This window comes from Manis javanica, chromosome 10 (assembly GCF_040802235.1).
Source record: "Manis javanica isolate MJ-LG chromosome 10, MJ_LKY, whole genome shotgun sequence".
NCBI lineage: Eukaryota > Metazoa > Chordata > Mammalia > Pholidota > Manidae > Manis > Manis javanica.
The window spans coordinates 15927716-15949017 of record NC_133165.1 but is presented as its reverse complement, the minus strand read 5'-3'; the positions used below and the strand labels follow the sequence as shown (position 1 = coordinate 15949017).

At 35.2% G+C, this 21302-nt stretch overlaps 1 protein-coding gene across 2 annotated transcripts in view; it reads left to right on the top strand.

The window, feature by feature from the left end:
* The window catches only part of OTOGL (otogelin like), a 135654-nt gene that overhangs the window by 97519 nt on the left and 16833 nt on the right, over positions 1-21302 (top strand). For both annotated transcript variants that reach the window (XM_073214813.1, XM_073214812.1), the window contains 10 exons: positions 1200-1389; positions 4092-4306; positions 12607-12748; positions 13924-14109; positions 15496-15708; positions 16202-16306; positions 17495-17602; positions 18909-19010; positions 19534-19638; positions 19723-19763. In XM_073214813.1, the coding sequence (XP_073070914.1) occupies positions 1200-1389; positions 4092-4306; positions 12607-12748; positions 13924-14109; positions 15496-15708; positions 16202-16306; positions 17495-17602; positions 18909-19010; positions 19534-19638; positions 19723-19763 (1407 nt within the window). The remainder of the gene's footprint in view (positions 1-1199; positions 1390-4091; positions 4307-12606; positions 12749-13923; positions 14110-15495; positions 15709-16201; positions 16307-17494; positions 17603-18908; positions 19011-19533; positions 19639-19722; positions 19764-21302) is intronic.

The following is a 21302-nucleotide window of genomic DNA, read 5'->3' as shown; positions in this document are numbered from 1 at the left end:
AAACAATATTAAAGTTAGCCTAAAGTATAGTAAGGGTATTAGAAAGTTTAATGTCAAGTAAGACAAAATATATGAATAAAGAAATATTTCAGATGATAGCATCTGTATATACGTTTGGTTTTGATGAAGCTGATAGTTAACAGGAAGTGGGTGGGAAAGAAATTGAACCTCAAATCTGGTCAGTGCTGTTTTTGTGAGCATTTGGGCCAAAAGGCTTATTTTTGGCATAAGCTGAACTCATCATTGGTCATTTTTTCAGTCATAAAAGCTAATTATTTAAGAATCATTTAGTGAGAATTTATGTAATAAAACAACACGCTCCTTGATCTCAAGTAACTTAAGTCGTATGTGAGATGCGTAAATGTAGTTATCTGCCAAGTAGAAAGCAATAGGAGGGATAGTGACAATTATGATCAAGATAACATGGAAACAGATCACTGAATGCAGTTTATAGGAGGGTCAAATAGGTATCTCTGGAGGAGGTGACACCTGACATAAATCTTAAAGAATGAGTAGAAATTAACTAGGCAAGAAGAAGGTTATTTCAGCCTGGGGGAAGTAGGATAAGGAAGATATAAAGATGAGAAATTGGGTGGTTGGTAAGGCATTACTTCAACAAATTTACTGCTGGTTCCACGTCATGGCTGTCATTTAAAACTCCTCAGGCTGCCTGCATTTGTATGACCAAAAGCACATGCTAAAAATACAGAGTCAGAATCCCATCCAAACCTAGGAAATAGAATGACTGGAAATCTGAATCTTTACCACACTTGACAGATGATCATTAGGAACATCATAGTTCAACACTGATTCAGAAGATCAAAGCCTCAGATTAAAGAAAACATCCTGCAAATTACTTTATTATCTTAAATTCATATTTGTAGGTAATGGTGTAGTCACATATATTGAGGGAAACAGGAAAGCATATATAACATAAGAAGAGAGTTAGGTTTTGAAGAAAACAAAGGGCAATGAGGTTAGAATAAATACTGAATATTGCAGGACACAGCAAAGGAACAATCGAAGAGCTTAGAAGTTAGAAGCTGTGGCAGCTGCAGAGAAATCAAACTTTAAAAATGTAAAAACAGTTTGTATTGAATCAGAGGAAATGGAATGATCTGAATTCTTCTAATTTTAACAAGCATATATTTAAACATAGACACTTTTCGAACAGAACAAAACACACTATTTTGTTTTAGGTGGAAGTGGATTCTATTGTTGTGCCTTTGCCCTTTTCAAATCAAGAACTGTCCATAGAGGATTCTGGTACCATGTACGTCATCACTACTCCCGCTGGGCTAATCATAAAGTGGGCACATCTCACAGGGATCATAGACATCCACTTTAGTTTTCGATTTAACTTGTCATCTTACACAGAAGGACTTTGTGGTGAGTACGGCTCTTCAAATCTCAATTTCTAATTCTTTGTCCTGTTCAATTTACACTGCTTTGCCCTCCTTTCTGGATATGAGATGTGATGTTAGCTTTCAGTTTCCCATGTGAATACTGAAGGAAGTGTTGGCTTTCAATAAATGGGCTAAGAAGCAAGAAAAAACAGCTCAATTTGGGTATTTTATGGAAATAAATGTTTACCACTAATACTATGAAACTGTTTACCTAGTAGCTCATCTTTATTAAGCATTAATAAATTGCCACACATTATGTTACACATGTTAACTCATTCAATTCTAACAATAGCCCTAATAAGTAGGCACTCGTGTTAATTTATAAGTAATAAAATGAGGTGCAGAAATGTTAAAGGCTTAAATAACTGTTTCTTCCTCATTTTTTAAAAGTTTGATATTGGAGAAAACTTAGTTCTTCAAGCCACCTTGAAAGTTATATACAGGGAACACAATGTTCTGAATATTTGTCCCAGTTTTATTATAAAGTGTAATATCCAGACATACCTTTACACCTAGGTTTAATATCACAATATGATCACATAGACACATAAAGAGTTATAAACCAAAGGAAACAAATTAGAAATACCTCTAGGTGCATAAAAAAATGCAGAGAATAATACTGGCTCTGGTGTCTGCTACAAAGTATATCAGGAGCTCTCCCCTTTATACCTCTGTGCTCTTGAGTGACCCACAGTTTCCTCATCTTTAAAATGGGAACACTAACATTCTACCTTCAAGAAGTTCTTCGAGTTGAATGTGAAAGTTAGTATAAAACACTTAACACCTTGCTTAATACACACCATGAATAAATGTTAGCTTAGTACAAATATGTTTATTTTAATCTCACTAAATATTGAGTAAAAGTTTTTTATCACTTTCTGAGTGTCTAACACAATGCTTAGAGCTGACAACTCAGGAACAAATAAGACTAAGTCCTTGCCCTCAACAATGAAACAATACCAAATTTATTCCATAAATCATTTAGGGCAAAGCTTGGTTAAAATGGTTTACATATTTCTGTGCCAATTTAGAAAATACCAAACAAAGCACAAACTTCTATGGTGATGAAAGTTTATTACTGGGGAAAAAGCTATTATTAGTATATAGAGTATTGATCATACATAACTCAATAGTTATTGAGTAATAAGTCAGAGACTTTGGGGATGCATAGTCCTTCTTATGACTTTTCTGTGTGCCATGATTTCTTTTGATTTTCATATCTTTTCCCTCCTTCCTTGTCAGCTCAGACTTTCATGGAGACACTCTGCTAACTGGATTCTTAACTAAGCACTGCAGAGAAAGGATCATCTTCCTGCTAACCAAGGGTCACCCCTAAACCTCATGACCTTTGCAGTGGGAGACGGGTGGTTCACTAAAGGGAGATCTGTTTTGTCATAACTACTAGGCTGGGTGCCGGCCGAAAAAGTTGTAGTGAAAAAGCATGTGATCCAAACTGGGCATGGACAGCCGAGAGGGAGGTCTATATCAACACCTCGCTCCGTGTAGCGCTGCGAAGTCTGCTGGGGTGGTGGCTGGAGTTGCAATGAAGCATAGAAATTACCATTCTCCAAGAGTCAAGACTTAAAAAGAAAATACTTGCTTTATGGCGTAGTTCACTTCACTTGACTTTTGTTGTTTTTTTTATTTTTGCATTGGATGCAGTCCCTTGTATATTTACAAGGATGAGGCAACTATGGTAGCGGTAACATTTGTGGTATTGATATACTTGCTTGAGGATTTCGATTTGATGGTGGAAAAAAAGTTTAATACCTATGTTTTATAGCCAGATCCTTGGGAATTAAGATAACATGTCTTAATGTACGGTGGGATTTCACTAAGTTCGAGTTCTGGGTCCATTTCTCTGTACTTCCCTTAGCTTTGCACTCCACAAGATGAAGGGTAAACTGCACCCTTAGTCTGGCCTTCCTTAAGGAAGCTAGAGGCTATAGTAGGTCAAAGCATTACAGCCATCAAAAGGCCGTGTCATCCCGAGGAAGGGAGATAATCTGTATCTTGAATCCACAGGTCAAATCCTGAGTTGAACAGTGGTTGTCCAAATATTGAAGGAACCCATGTGTCTAGGTGACTTCCACAAACGGACTGGTCTATGCCTAGGTTACTTGTGATCGTTGTTAATACAAGGAAGTAAGAATTACTTTTCTTGCCTCTCAAGGCCCTATTCTTGAGTGATGTTATGTGCTAAGTGATAAGACAGGGATAGTTTTCAGGCATAATGTTAAGTTTCAGGCATAATATAAATTTGGGATAATGTTTTCAGGCAGGGTTTTCCTGGGGAGATGGATGCCTAGATGGCAGTGACCAAACGTTTATTATTCTGAGGAATACCTTGACAAGTTTAAGAGCTCGTCCTTAAATGAGGAGGTAATAGTAATAGTAGAAAGTATAGGAACAGAATCAATCTCCTTTCTTCATCTCCTATGATCTTTGCACATATCTTGACTTCTAGTATCATAGTTTCTTATTTAGTTAAGACAGTTCTATACTATTTTATCAAAGAATCAGATACATAATTTAAAAAATCCTTTAACATTAAAGTACACAAATTTTGCACTTCAGTAAATAATTCATTCATTTAAAATCAATTATTAAGATGATTCATTTCTGCTGCCTACATTTTTGGTTTAAGTGAAAAGTTTTCCTTCTAAATGGCACATTTCTTTCTAGGAATTTGCAATGAAGATCCAGAGGATGATCTAAGGATGCAAAATGGCACAGTTATTACAAATATGGAGGACATAGAATTATTTATTGAGAGCTGGGAAATTGAGAAAGCATTTGAAGTAACAACGAGGAAACCTGTTAGGAATTGTACTGAGCACGACTGCAGCCACTGCACTGAATTATTAAACAGAAGCGTCTTTACTCCATGCCATGATAAAGTAAGCTGCAAGCAGCCTAAGAAGAGCTGTCATGTTAGACATGTTGGGAGTACAAGCCAATAAGTCCCTGTTGGGGGTCCTACTGAGAATAGTTGACCCCCAAACCTTCTGTCGGTATGCTTTGGAACTCAGAATCATTTACTGCTTATAGACTAACAGAGACAGGAAGGATAATAACCTTTTTTCCCCTACGTTTCTTCAGAACTGTATCTACAGCTTTCCAGAAAAATTAAATTCTAGCCTATAAATAAATGTCTCTAGGAGGAAGAGATCAGAGTTACTTGATAACCCAGTAGAGAAACCAAGGCAGTGAAGGTTTATTCCTTTCTCAATGATCCTAGCTTCTTTGGTGAATACTTGTAATAGAATGTGTCATATATTCAATACAATCATTCTGTATTTGTATACAATTTTCTGACTTTATGCAACTAGAAGATATTTTAAATTACCTGTAAATTTTAAAAAGATCCATCCTTACAGACAAAAGACAGGCAAATGCAGCATTTTACGAGTCATTTAATGGAGAGTTGGTGAATATCTAGCGCCTGGTAGGCGTTATGTTAAAATCCTGTGATCCAAAGATTAATTAAAAAGGTAACCTCTTTCTCTGTCGCCCTCCGGGAGTCTAGTGGTAAGGCAAGCCTGTGAACAGCTCACTAAAATACACAAGATGGAGGTGCATAGGAGCCCAGGTTTGGAGGCGATTTCTCAGTTTTAGATAGTTAAATTATTTAGAAGGATGAATTTGCCAGGAAAGAAGGAGGAGGAAGAGAAACCTAAGCAGATCAAGCAGTATGTCTAAGGAAAGTTTGATATAAAAGGCCACGTTAGGAAAATGAAATAGTTGGGGCTGAGACCTGTGGAGGGGAAAAACCTGGGAAGGAGACTGAGGGAATGGTTGAAGCAGGAACTTGCTCCCTGTGAACCACTTTCTGTTCTAGACAAGGGAGTGTCAACTCCATAGTTTTCTGCTTGCCCGTGAGTGCCTAGAAGGGAAAGGCACAAGGTGTGACGTCATGGGTAAGAAAGGCTTATCTTTCTGGAGCTTCATTTTTACTTGGAGATTTGAATACAAAGGAGTTTTTTGTTTTTGTTTTTTAATATATTTTTATTGAAGTGTAGTTGATACACAATATTTTATTGGTTTCAAGTACACAACATAGTCATTTGACAGTTATATGTGTTATTAAACACTCTTGCCAACCAGTGTAGTCACTTTCTATCAGCATAGAAAGATGTTACAGAAACATTGACTATATTCTCTCTGCTATACATTCATCCCCATGACTAATTTATATTATGATTGAGATCTGTGCCTCTTTATCCCCCTCACCTATTTCACTCACATACCCCAAACCCTCCCCTATGACAACCACCAGTCACTTCTCAGTGTCTGGTGAGTCCTTTGCTGTTTTGTTCATTTAGCTTTGTTTTTTATATTCCACTAATTAGTGAAATCATATGGTATTTATCTTGCTCTGCCTGGCTTATTTCACTTAGCATAATACTGTCTAGGTCCACCCATGTCGTTGCAAATAGCAGGATTTCTTTCTTATGGTTGAAGAGTATTCCATTGTGTATATGTACCACATCTTCTTTATCCATTCATCTGTTGATGGACACTTAAGTCGCTTCCATATCTTCACTATTGTAAATAATGCAACAATAAACACAGGGGTGCATATGTATGTCTTTTTGAGTCAGAGATTTTGTTTTCTTTAGGTAAATTCCCAGAAATTGAATTGCTGGGTCAAAGGGTATTTCTATTTTTAGTTTTTTGAGGAGAACCTCCATGCTGTTTTCCACAGGGGCTGCACCAATTTACATTCCCACCACAGTGTAGGAGGGTTCCCTTTTCTCTACATCCCTGCCAACACTTGTTATTTCTTCTCTCCCAGATAGTGGTTGTTTTGACTGGTGTGAAGTGGTATCTCCTTGTGATTTTGATTTGCATTGACCTGATGATTAGCAGTATAGAGCAGATTTTCTCATGCCTATTGGCATCTGTATGTCTTCTTTGGAAAAATGTCTATTCAGGTCCTCTGCCCATTTTTTAATTGGGTTATGTTTTTTCTTTTTTTTTAGTTATATGAGTTCTTTATATATTTTGGGTGTTAATTCCTTATCAGATAGTCATTTATGAATATATTCTCCCATACAGTAGGTTGCCTTTTTGTTTGGCTGATGGTATCCTTTGCTGCACAGAGCTTTTTAGTTTGATGTAGTACCACTTGTTCATTTCTGATTTTGTTTCCCTTGCCTGGGAAAATATGTCCAGGAAGAAACTGCTCATGCTTATGTTCAAGAGATTTTTGCCTACGTTTTCTTCTAAGAGTTTTATGGTTTTGTGTCTTATATTTAGATCTTTCATCTATTTTGAGTTTACTTTTGTGTATAGAATTATACAGTAATCCAGTTTTATTCTCTTGCATGTAGCTGTCCTGTTTTCCCAACACCAGTTATTGAAGAGCATGTATTTTTCCCATTATATATTCTTGCATCTTTTGTCATGTATTAATTGACCATATATGCATGGTTTTATTTCTAGGCTCTCTATTCTGATCCATAGATCTGTTCTTGTGTTGGGACCCTAGTGTTTTGATCAGTATAGCTTTAAGTCAGGGAGCATTATACACCCCAGCTTTGTTGTTGTTTCTAAAGATTGCTTTGGCTATTTGGGGTGTTTTGTGGTTCCATATAAATTTTAGGATTATGTGCTCTACTTTGTTGAAAAATGCTATTGTTTTATTAATAGGGATTGAATTGAATCTGTAAGTTGCTTTGCGGAAGATGGCCATTTTGACAATATTAATTCTTCCTATCCATGAGCACAGGATGTATTTCTATTTATTGGTGTCTTCTTTAATATCTCTCATGAGGGCATTATAGTTTTCAGAGCACAGGCATTTCACCTCCTTGGTTAGGCTTATTCCTAGGTATTTAATTTTTTTGATGCAATTATAAATGGAGTTGTTTTCCTGATTTTTGTTTTGCTAGTTTATTGTGATATACAGGAATGCAACATGTTTCTGTATATTGATTTTGTATCCTGCAGCTTTGTTGAATCCAGTTATTAGTTCTAATAGGTTTTTAGTGGATTTCTTTAGAGTTTTCTGTATATAGTATCATGTTATCCACAAATAGTGACAGTTTTAGTTCTTCCTTACCAATTTGGATACCTTTTTTCTCTTTATCTTTTCTTATTGCAGTGGCTAGAATTTCCAGTAATATGTTAAATGAAAGTGGTGAGAGTGGACATTCTTGCCTTGTTCTTGATCTTGGAGGGAAAACTCTCTGCTTTTTGCCATTGATGTTAGCTGTGGGTTTGTCATATATGGCCTTTATTGTATTGCGGTATGTTCCCTCCATACCCATTTTGTTGAGAGTTTTTATCATAAATGGAAGTTGAATTTTGTCAAATGCTTTTTTAGCATCTATTGAGATGATCAAATGGTTTTTATCCTTCCTTTTGTTAATGTGGTTTATCACATTGATTGCTTTATGAATACTATACCATCCTTCATCCCTGGAATAAATCCCACTTGTTTGTGATGGATATCCTTTTGATGTTTTTGAATTCAGTTTGCTAGTATTTTGTTGAGGATTTTTACATCTATGTTTACCATGGGTAATGGTCTGTAATTTTAATTTTTTTGTGTTATCTTTGTCTGTTTTGGTATGAGAATGATTTGGGCCTCATAGAATGAGTTTGGGCATATTCCTTCCTCTTTTTTTTGTATACTTTTAAAAGGATGGGTATTACCTTTTTCAACGTTTGGTAGAATTCAGCTGTGAAGCCATCTGGTACTAGACAACTGCAAATTGGGAATTTTTTGATCACCACCTTAATTGCATTACTGATAATTGGTCTGTTCAGATTTTCTGTTTCTTCGTTGGTCAGTATTCGATGATTATATATTTCTAGGAATTGTCCATTTCTTCCAGGTTGTCTAACTTACTGGCATATGCTTTTTCATAGAATTCTCTAATAATTTTTTGAATTTGTATCATTTGTAATTTCTCATTTTTTTGTTTCTGATTTTGTATAATATGTCTGGCTCAGGGTTTGTTTATTTTGTTTATTTTCTCAAAGAACCAGCTCTTGATTTCAATGACTTTTTTCTCTTGTCTTATTCTTCTCTATTTTATTTACTTCTTCTCTGATCTTTATTATTTCCCTCCTACTAACTTTGGGCTTTGTTTGTTCTATTTTTCTAGTTCCTTTAGTTGTGAGTTTAGATTGTTTATTTGGGATTGTTCTTGTTGCTTGAGGTATTGCTATGTACTTTCCTCTTTGAACCACTTTTATGACATCCACATATTTTGAACCATTGTGTTTCTGTTTTTGTTTGTCTCATGTAGTTTGATTTCCTCTTTTATTTGTTCATTGATCCATTGATTATTTAGAAGCATGTTGTTTAGCCTCATATATTTGTGGGAGTTTTTTTTTTCTTTTTCTTTTCTTCATGTATTGATTTCTATCTTCATACCATTGTGGTCTGTAAAGATGCTTGATACAATTTCCATCTTTTTAAATTTATTGAGGCTCTTTTTGTGGCCTAATATGAGATTCATTCTGGAGAATGTTCCATGTGCATTTGAAAAAAAATGTGTATCCTGATGCTTTTTTGGAATGTTCTATAGATAATCTGTTAAATCCATCTAATCTAATATGTTGTTCAATGCCTCTGTTTCCTTATTTAGTTTCTGTCTGGATAACTAACTATCCATTGATATAAGTGGGTGTTATAATCCCCTAATATGATTGTGTTGCTGTCTTGTTTCTCCCTTTAGGTCTGTTAGTATTTGTTTTATATATTTAGGTGCTTCTATGTTGGTGAATATTTGCAATTGTTATATCCTCTTGTTAGACTGATCCCTTTATCATTATGTAATGTTCTTTGTCTTTTGTACTTTATTTTTGTCTACTTTGTCTCATATAAATACTACTACTCCTGCTTTTTTCTCCCTTTTATTTGCATGAAATCTTTTTCCCTCCCTTTATTTTCAGTCTGTGTATATCTTTAGATCTGAAATGAGTCACTTGTAGGCAGCATATAGATGGATCTTGTTTCTTTATCCATCCTTCCAACCTATGTCTTTTGATTGGTGCATTTAAGCCATTTACATTTAAGGTAATTATTAATAGGTATGTACTTATTGCCATTTCATTAATTGTTTTCTATTTGCTTTTGTAGTTGCTCTTTGTTCTTTTCTTCCTGTTTTTTCTTCTTTAGTTATCTGATGGTTGTCTTCAGTGTTTTCTGGAATTCTTTTTAAAAATTTTTGGTACCTATTATAAACTTTAGATTTTGGTTACCATAAGGTTCATAGATAGTTTCCTAAAAATATAACAGCCTATATTAAGTTGATGGCCAGTTGATTTCAAGCACATTCTAAAAATACTACTTTTTTCTTCTTCCTCCTCCTCCACACTTTATGTATAAATGTGTGTATACATATCATAATCTACATCTTTTGTGTATTCCTTGACTAATTTTCTCTATAGTTGTTTTTATTACATTTATTTTTGGAAATTCATACTTGCTTGGTAAGTAATTGGTCTATTGCCTGTACAATAGTTTATTTTTACTGATGAAAAAAATATTTAGACTTAAAAACATTTCCATCTAGTTACCTTACCATATCCTGTAAGGAAATTTTGGTGTTGGTGAAGTATTTCAACCTCTGCTTATCTGGGAAATTTTAATCCATCTTTCAATTCTGATAACCTGCTGGGTGGAGAATTCTTGGTTGTATGTTCTTCCCTTTCAATACTTGGAATATTTCATGCCACTCCTTTATAGCCTGTGAAGTTTCTGCTGAGATATCTGCTGATAGCCTTATCAAGTTTCATTTATAGGTAACTGAGTCTCTCTTGCTGTTTTTAATATTTTTCTCTTTACCTTCAGTCTTTGCCATTTTAATTACTATATGTCTTAATATTGTCTTCCTGGGGTTCATCTTGTTAGGGGCTCTGTGCACTTCAGGACCTCGGGGTCTCTTCCCTTTCCCAGATTGGGAACATTTTCAGCTATTATTTCTTCAAATAGACTTTCTACTCCTTTGTCTTTCTCTTCTCCTCTAGGACCCCTATTATGTGAATATTGTTTCATTTGGAGTTGTCACACGGCTCTCTTAACAAATGCTCATTTTTAGAAATTCCTTTTTCCTTTTTATTTCTGTTCCTTCACTTGGTTGCTCTGCTCTTCTGTATCTTTCATCACACCGATTCTTTCCTCTGCTTCTAGCAGTCTGCTATTCATTCCCTCTGTTGTATTTTCCATCTCAGTTATTGAAGGCATAGTGAGGCATCCCAGGATGCCATCTCATCTGTGATAACCCTGTTAGCTAGATGGATCTGTGATTTGATGCCAAAAGAAAGGAATGCTCATAAGGTGGTTTTCCCACTTCAAATCTTCATGTTCATTTGCAAATCTCCACATAGAAGGCAACTGATCTTTCAAAAGTGGAAACAGGATTGTATCATTTCTCTGTCTAAAACCCTTCAGTGTCTGTCACTTACACTTAGAGTACAAGTCAAAAAACCTTATCAGGGCTTTTAAGTTCCTCTGGCCAGTGTCCTTCTGCAGCTTCCACTTATGCTGCATTCTCCTTGCTGTCTAAGCTCCAGATATTCTAGTTCCTTACAACGCTTTGACTATTCCTGTTTTTTTTTTGTTGTTGTTGTTGCAAATGGGCCTTCATGCTTACAGTTTCTCCAACTAGCATCTCCTTTATTCCATTTTAACATGGTGATTCCTCATGATTCTAATCAATCTTGTTTTTTTTCATTACTGTGAGATCCACAAGGCAGAGAAAATGTCTGTTTCATTCATCTTTATATTCCTCATGCAGAGTACAGCACCTCATATGTAGTTAGGTGCTCATAAATTATGAAAGCATGCATAAGTTGGTGGGTGAATGGAGAATACAAGAGAATCAGCTTTTGTGGTTAAATGGAGAAGGGCTACATTTTTAAAAAATTTTGGACAAATGAAGTACTATGGGATTTCAAAGCAAAGACACCAGAAAAACTCAGAAAAAAATTCTGGAGCTCAGAGGAGATAAGTTGAAGCCAGAGATCAGGTTTGCAGAGTTATTAGAATATGAAGTTTAAAGATAACAATAATATATGATGGACCAGAGTCAGTTCTGTATATTTTTCATGTATTAGCTCAAAGCAATCTTCAGTAGTAGGCTTAGTATTAACTAACTTGTGATGAAATTGAAGCGTAAGTGCCCAAAATAGTGGTAAAAATGTTGGGAATGGGTGAGTTGAGGTAAAGCATTTACAATGAATAAGCAAGACTGTCAAGAATGGGATCCAGCATCCAAAGTCTCAGAGTGAAAGGCAGAAGTGGGGATGACAATGAACAGATGAACAGATAGTAGAGTGCAGCTCCTCAAAGTCAAAGGACAGGGTTTTAAGAAACAGGGAGTATTCATGTCCTCCTCTGAGAGCCTGGGGAAGGTTAGAGTATCAGTGTTCTCTGGCTTTGACAGGTAGGAGGTACTCGGTACAACGTGAAGTGGTTGGAAACTGAGGATATTCAATAAAGGAGACTAAAAGGGAAGTAATCTTGGTTTTTATAATAATGGACCTTGAAGAAGAAAGATAAGATATGAAAACTACTAAGCATTTTTATCTCACCCTTGAACCTGTGTCATAATGTAGCATCCAAATACAGGTGCTTACTAGGTTCGCTGAATAAATGAATGGAGAAAAACTGGAATGAATGTTGTTACAAGTTCAAGTATTTAGATTTCAGACATCTCTAGCTCAAAATGAAAGAAAATCTGTAGGAAAAAAATGAGTCTCTAATTAAATTAAGACATGTTAAGTTATATAAATTATTCAATGTTCAATATTAATATAATTCTTTGAGAAGCATTTATAACCTTACTTAATGAGTAATACCACATATTATAGACTGCTTTAGGAGCTTCCAATTTTATCTATAATATATCAGAATCTTATTCAGTATATAGAAAAAATGATTGTAACCCAAAGTGTAGTTTCAGAAATAGATCTGCATACTGTTTCTTTTCCATCTTTATAAGATACATTTATGAAGACTGGTGCAGAAAATATTTCTCTTATCTAAAATGTGTTTAAAAATATTGTAATGTCAGAGGTGACATCCAGTATTAAGAAGTTTTGAAAATTTAATGTCGAAGCAGAACAATAATGAATATTAACTTGCTATCCTTTGATATTCCAAATAGTTTTAGTCTACCTTAGGGCCTTCAGAAAAATAAGACAGCATAATTTATCCCAAGGCAAAATGTGTCTCTAGGTTTCACCGCAGGACTTTTGTGAAAAGATGTGGATCAATTATACCTATTTTTGGAATTATGAATGTGACGCACTTTCTGCATATGTGGCTCTGTGCAGCAAGTTTGACATCTGTGTTCAGTGGAGAACACCTGATTATTGCTGTGAGTAGAACACTTCAAATAATATTTGCCAACAAATAAAATTTCACTTTTTGCAGTTGCTTTTTTCTTTTCATTTTCATATCACAAAATAATTTTCTAAGAATAAAATGCATGTAAATGTAAGCTAGAAGGTAGAGGTTGGCTCTCCATGGTGGCAACTTCTGTTTTCATCCTGATCTGAGTTTAAAATGGGCCTCATCTCACAAAAGAAAGTCTAGCCCATAAGAAATTATTTAGCAAAGTATATTGATATATTAAAGAAATCGAAATACCTGTTTATGTTTCCTCATTCTTCCGTGTGTATTCTTTGCCCCCTTTTATCTGTAGGGTCCATTCTTTCTCATCAAGTTCTAACACTTTTTGTATTAAACCTTTTACCAATCCTGGGCACATTTTATAGAAAATCTTATTATTTAACTTAAGAAATAGTGATTAAATGGATTCAATGGTAAAAGAGTTTCAAAATGAATCTTATTAAATGCTCCAAAATAAAACATGACATTTCATTTTCTCCACAAAAAAAAGAGTAAAATGCATAAAGAAAGAATACTATACCACAAACCTGTCAGATGACTTGCTTCAGAAATAAAACAGGTCCTAGTGTCTTTCCCTCTGTCCTTTCCTCTCCCTGCTCCCCCAGAGGTGCGTGTTCGTTTTTTAACAGCATGATTTTTTAACGTCATGGATAATCCACAAGAATTTTCTAAAACATCATTTAGAAACTGCTCAGTCATGGTAGTTTCTTTTGGCAGTGAAGGATTACACCTACACATGTGGCATTTTTCTTTTTTATGACTTAGTTGAGTTAGATAGTTAAAGCGCATGTCTGTGCTTATGCTGAGCAGACTTGTATCTCTCACTGCACAGAGCAGTAACTTCATAATAATTGAGTCTATATTTATGTCCGCTAGATTTGGGCTACTTTTTGGTCACACTTATTTGATATAAATCAGATGAACTTTTCTACTATATAATGGACACTTGGAAGATGTTAAAAATACCCATTGATTGTTTGATTTCTGGTTTCTGATTACAGAATTAACGAAAAATGGACTTTGAAGGGATTGAAATGGGCAAATTTCATTTTCTGAAAGAAATCTGGCATTTCTTCCTTCTACTAGAATTCAAATAGGTTACTTTTATCACTAGTAAATTCTGTCCTCTATTATTCATAGCTCTGCGTTGCCCAGAGGGGAAGGAATATCAACCCTGTGTGAGAACGTGTGAAGCAAGAACATGTCTGAACAGATGGTTCTATGGACATTCTTCGTGCGTGATTTTAAGAGAAGACTGTGTGTGCAAAACTGGAACCATTCTCCACCGGCCAGAGTCAACTCAGTGCATCCCAGAGGAAGAATGTGGTAAGCAGCAAAAATGACTCCTTAGAGATCCAGCAAATAAATAAACCTTTTTAGATCTTGGAGAAATGTTCTGAGAAGGATGGATCAGAGATAACCTAGGTTTTGGAAAGGAAATGGGTTTGTTTGTAGTTTGATTTTTAATATGATTCCATTTGAAGCTACGAAATTAGGAGCTTCATTGGTGATATGTTTTAATTTCTACCTGTGCCTATAGTGACCGGGTGATAGTATGACAGATTAAGAATTAAGTGTGTAAGATGTAGACTAGATTGAAATCCCAATTATTTCAGCTTTACCTCTATGAGTCTGTTACACATCTGTAAAATGGGGAAAATAATAACATTTATCCCATAAGGCTAGTATGGGAACACATAAAATAATACAAAGATTTGCAACAGTGCCTAGAGAAAAATAAGCTGTTCAGAAGTGTCAGATAGTGTTACTATCTGAGAGAAAACACTTAATATTTCTACTTTCATTTTCAAGCCATTTTATTCTGACACACTGTCTCCCTGGTGGTTTCAGATGAAGAAAGTGCAAAATTGAGAAAATTGTAGTAGAGTACTTTATTAGACATTTATCACTATGTCAGAAGAAAAGATGAAGCTAATAAAAAAGAAGCAAGCAGAAGTGAAATGCATATATAATTTCAGAAATAATTTCATGTCTGCCATTGAAGAAGGTATTTGTGGAAGACTTGGAATACACAGGCATGCTTGTGTTTGTTTTTAGGGAGCTGTGAAATTGGTTTGGTGGTAAAATGTATAATATAAGAGAAATTCATTAGAGACTAGAGATTGGTGTTCACTGCTCTGACATATTTATTTTATTATTCACTAAAAGAATTACTAGAGGACCATATTTATCATAAAGTAAAACTTTAATAATGAAACTGATGGAGTCACTAATATTCTGTTTGACTGCCTACTTTCCACATTTAGATTTTAAAGCTGAAATGATTTGAGTTTCCATATGACAAAAATCTTTATGTAAGGCAGGAACTATCTTGTTTTGTAATACCACTCAGTTTTAACAGTTAATATTTTAACACTGATTTCAATTTATGTTACCGAGTTTGTACAAGCCAAATGAATTATACTAACAAAACAAAGTGAATGAAAATAATTAACAAATCATCTTATTCATAGAACAGGATGTGCAGATAGTTGTAGGAAGGAAAAAGATTACCTGTGTACTACATCAAAAATTTCATTAAAGAAAAATGTAAGCTAGTAGCTGATGAACGAAAAGTGGAATCTAAGAACAGATAGATATCACGTGATTTCTATGTCGCTGGCCAAGTCACAGTCTGAAATCAAAACAACACAGCTTGATTTATTTTAGTGCCCAGGGTTATGAGAGATATAACACTGTCAATTTTTTAAGCATGTACTGATAGTGAAGACCAGCCCCGCACTGCTGGGGAGATTTGGAATGGCGGCATTGATGAATGTGCCCTATATAAATGTTTGGAGAATGGAAGCATTGTTCCTATTGAACCTGTTTGTGATGAAGAGCTCTCGACCATTTGTGAACGAGAAGCTGAAGTTGTCCTAGCCATCACTGATAAGTTGACCTGCTGTTCAAAGGAAGTTTGTGGTACGTATACAGGCCAAATCAGTTGATGGCACAAAATATATTATCTGTGCAAAAGCACAGATATGCATGATACTTGGTATAAAAAGCAAGTATGCATGATACTTGGTATAAAAAACATGCAAGGTTTGAGATAACAACAGAAGTACTGCCATAAAAATCATTTACATTTTCTCAAAGCAAGTTTTGCCTCATTGTGGTTTTATTGATTTGGCAAATACATATGCAAAACTCTGGCTATTAGCAATGGATAATATTCAGTAATACATGATAAGAAAGGACCTGGGAATCTCTGACATATGACAATCAAGGGTGAAAGACAATAAATAAGCCTAAATCTGCTGCCTTTTCTCATATGACCTATTTTGTGAATTGAACAGGTTTAACTGCTGTGTAAAAACATGCATAGTGAGAATCATTTCCCTGCTTTGAGTTAGAGGCACAAGATTTTAGTTATTTTCAGTGATATTTTAATGCTTCTGTTTCTTATTTCCAGGATGTGATATGACTTTGTGTGAAGCTACTATTCCAACATGTGCATATAGTCAAAAATTGATGATTGGCTACAGCCCTCTTTCTTGCTGCCCACAGTACCAATGCGGTGAGTCATTAACTAGGGAACAAGAGTGAGGCTCACTGTTCATTCACGCAAGTGGATTAGATTCTCATTCTTTGTGTCTGCAAGAAAATGATGTATTATGAAAGATTACGGAGTTGTCTTGTTAAAGATAACTTCCCTAAATCCACCATTTTGTTATAAATATATATGTATATGTGAATTTTAAATTCATATATTATGTATGTATTTAGATAATTAACTATTTGAAGACCTTAATCTTAGCAGAAATATATAGGAAATAGCAGGTGTCATATTGTGATTTATGATAAGAAATATATATTTGGTTTTTAACCCCGTTCTTGGCACAGAGCTCCTAAAATCCTTAGAATGATCTCAATGATGCTGGGGGACGAGTGTCTTTTGTTCTGTTACTTCTGGAAAGCCTGTAGGTGATCTAAGGATGGGGCTGGTTGCCTGGAAAGCTGATCAGGTGACAGGAGGGTTGGACTTGCAGTCTCTATGTCCTTCAAAGAGAGGAGAGGGTCTGGAGGTTGGATGGATGGGTTGCCAATGGACAACGATTTAATTAATCATGCCTAGCTAATCATGCCTTCATAAAAACCCAAAAGGACAGGGTTTGGAGAGCTTCTGGATTCATGAATCCACCAAGATTGGGGACAGTGGTGCCTTCTGAGAAGGCATGGTAGCTCCCTGCTCTTCCCCTACCTTGCTCTATACATCTCTTCCATCTAGCTGTTCTTGAGTCACATTCTTTTATAACAAATCAGTGATCTAGTAAGGAAAATGTTTCTCTAAATTCTAATTGCTGCTGTAGCAAATTAATCAAATCCAAGGAAGTGGCTTTGGGAACCTCTGATTTATAGCCAGTTGGTCAGGGATACAGGCAACAACCTGGCCTTGCAACTGGCATCTGAAGTTAGGGGAGTGGGAACTCTTGTAGCACCAAGCCTTAGCCTGGGGAATCTGATGCTACCTCTCGGTGCCTGGCAACAGAATTGAGTTAAATGGTAAGACACCAGCTGGTGTCTGGGAAAATCGCTTGGTGCTGTATGGGAAATGCCCCTCTCCACACATTGGGATTATATATATTGGGATTATGTATATATATCTAAATGTAAATATATTTCTCTAAAGAGAACTGAGCCATACGTCGACTTATTTTATCATCTCATTCTGTATAAAATTTCAAATATCTTTGTGTTTCTGCAGAATGTGACCCATTCAGATGCCCCAATATTTCAATACCAGAATGCAGAGAAGACCAATTCATGATTCAGAGTCAACAGGAAGAGCCTTGCTGTTTTTCTCCTCTCTGTAGTGAGTGTTCAATGCACTAATTTCTTGGAAAAAGAGGGAGGATCTATTGAAAATCTCTTATTCGAAGTGAATTTCATGGGATGGATGTTAACCAATATTCTGCTGACATAGGAATTGAACTGAATAAGAACAGTTGAAAAAGGACATTTAAATGACTCATGACAATTATTAAAAATAGTACTACTTTCCCCTATCAAGGATTATATGTATCAGTCAAAACATAGTCAAGATAATATAGTCAAGCTGGGCTTTTTCTTTAATAAGGCCAGCGCTAATTCTTTTTGGAGAAAAACTTAGCACTAGATTTCCTTGAAGAAACAATTAAATAATGGACTCTGCTAAGCTATTATAGGACTTCCTGCATATCTTATATGAATGTGATAATGTCAAAAGAGAATGGTGCAAATGAAAGGTGTCTGGGAAATGACTGTATATGGAGCTATACTATCTGATCAACTGAGGAAATAAAAAATAAAGAATTCTCTAGTTTCTATTTCAAGTAAATTATATCAAAGACTAATTTGATTAATGTAGGTTTCAGATGTTATGAAAATCAGAATGTTTCTTTGTATCAGTAAAGGCTCTTTTGCAAATGGCAAAAATGGATTGATTCTGGCTAGCTTAAGCATAACCGATTACTGGAAGCCTTTGGGGATCAAGATATTACAGGATCACAATGAAGCAGAAGAGCTGAGACCTGGGAAGGAAAGAAACAGCTGCTCTAGGTGACGGTCACTAAGAGTCAAGTCATCCATTTCCTGTCCCGGTGTGCCTCTATTTATGGTTCAAATGCCATAGAAAAATACTCTGATTCATCTAATGTGGGTTGTTTTTACCCACAAAAGTGAGACACCTTTATTAAGTAAGAGTCACTCTAAGTCTGTCTGGGTGGGACATTTCCTCAAGGTCATTCAGAGAGTTGTTTTCAAAGTTGGGACAGGGTTACAGAACAGCCCAAAAGGACAGGTGCGTACTACGCTGCTCATCCGTAAGCTGAAATAACCAAGGGTAATGAGTTAAGAAAACTTAAATCCATCAATGACATTTTAATTCTTAATGCCCTATATTTCTGCTAAGATGGTGTTCTATGTCCCATGCTTGGAAAGCATAAAGCAAGATGTCCTGAGGTAGTCGTATTGTTTTTATGACCAAACAAGGGAGTCTGTCTGTAAAAGCCTTATTTTCCTTGTCCTTTCAATAAACATGATACATTTTATGGTGATTTTTGTGTGTGTATATTAATCTGAACTCATCGTGAGTTTGTTTGTAGCTCAGCTGTGACTCCCGGTTTCTGTTTTGCCTTTAGTTTGTGAATCTTGCACTGCACCTATTCCAGCATGTACTGATGGGGAATTTCTCACTGTGGATCTTAATACCACAGACTACTGTTGTCCTCAGTATTCCTGTGGTAAGTATTTTTTTAATATTTTGAAGTATTTAAATATGCCTGACATTTCAGAAGCTGAATGCATCTTAGTTGTACTGTTATGTCGGACCTTAGTTGAATTCTAGCATATAAAATATATTATAGACATATGTAATGTTTTCATATCTCTAAGATCTCTTCTTGGATAATATCATTAATTCCAAAAATAGATTAGCTATGACTTTTTCCATCATTTTAGAATTTCAAAGTATTCAGGTGATTCTATATCTTCTCAATGTCCTTTCTCTTCTTGCACACCTGCCATTTCTTAGGGCTCTTCTCCTAAATAGGATTTAGGATTGTCCCAATTGTGCTGTCATTGTACTTGCTGTAGACCATCTTGTTCTGTCCTCACCAACACACGGCAAATGGGGGGCGGGAGGAGTAGTGCTGGGGAGATATGAGCCCATGCCCAACGTCAATAATGGCTCTGAACCAAACTGCAGGTAGTAAGAATTAGCTTTGGCAAGAAGCTAATCTTTATCCGTGTAATTTTTCTATTTAGTTTGTGAGCCAAAACTTTGTCCTATGCCACTACTCAACTGTGCAGAAGATATGAAACTTGTGAAAGAAAATATATCTGGTCAGTGTTGTCCAATATGGCATTGTGGTAAGTAATTTTCATACTTTAAAGTTTTATTGCAACACATGAATGCATTCTGATCAATATCAATTTGTTGATTCTACCTTTTAGAATGTAGCTGTGAAAACCTTGTTATGCCAACTTGTGAAGTGGTAAGAACACACATTTTGATTACTTGTCATGTTACTTAAATTTGTTTATTCTTCCTTTATGCCCCTTATTTCTGAGTCCTTCTCAGAGTTAATGGAATTATCCCCATTAAATTATACTGAAGTAGATTAAAAGAATGTGCTCTGATGTTGGTGAGCAGTCAAATCTTTATATTTACTTGAGATAAGAAAGTACAATATGGTATTTTTTTTACCAGTGACTGAATCTACTAGAATTATGTCTACTTAAGTACACTGATCTTAAAATGAAACAAAACACTGAGAAAACAATCTCAATATTGAAAGAGTTCTCCTGTGACTCTTCAAGAAAGTACACTGATGATGCATCTATTAGAGGAGGTGGGACATGGACATGTAACTGTACCTTCTTAAGAGTTATCTCTGAACATGGAAACCTTACAGAAATTCCAAAGATTTAATTTTTAGAAATAATAAGTATGACTCTGCTGTCACTTGTTTAACCATTAATGCAGTCCATGGTGCTTCATAAGTCTTTATTATCTTGGAATGTTTACCTTCATAATATGTCTATAAAGCTTGAGAAAGACAATACATTCCTGACCCTACTTATCAGAGAAGACATGTTTTCTTCTACAAACACATTTTCTTTTTCCTTCTTCTCAAACAATGTGTATCCTTAGAGAGCTCATTCAGACTCCAGGTTAAAACGATTTTATTCTAGGGAATAAATGAGACACATTTTAAGGTAATATAACCCTTCTTAGGATATATTGTTTTGCTTAAAAAGCATGTTAAAAAGCTTCAGTTATGCAAAACAAATAAGTCTTAAGAGATCTACCGCACAGCATAGTGGCTGCAGTTAACAATACTGTATTGCACTGTACTTAAAAATTTACCAAGAGGGTAAATCTTTTGTTAAGTATTCTTATCACAAAATAATAATAGTGATAATGATAATAACAATAATAATAATAAATAAGAAAGTGGGAGGAGACTTTTGGATAGGTCTAAGGCATGGATTGTGGTGATCTCTTCATGGATATATAATTATCTCCAAATAGATCAAGTTGTATATATTATGGACAGATTTTTGTATGCCATATCAATTAAATTGTGTTTTAAAAAACCATTAATCCAACATTTACTGTAATGATTATCATCTATGGTTTGCATAGAATGTATAAGTAACTTCCATAAAAATTCTCATCTGATTATTATTGTATGCATTATATGCACATTCTCTCAGAAAATAGTAGAATTATGATATTGTAATCCTTCAGGATAACATGATCAGTACCTTATCTAATTGAATCTTCACAAAGTACTTTTGTCTCATTTTATAAGTAAGGAAATCAGTAGAGAGACAGTAAATGATGGACCGAGATCTTCAAGACTCAAACCACTTGCGTGTATTCCTTTGTTCTTTCTACTCTGCCTTAATTTTTTCATTTCCCTTGCAGACTGTAGCCAAGACATTAGTTGAAACAAGAACAAAAGCAAGTGTGAGACTACCTTGTTTCTATTCCTGGCTTTGTCTCTCTTTAGCTGTGCCTCACCTTC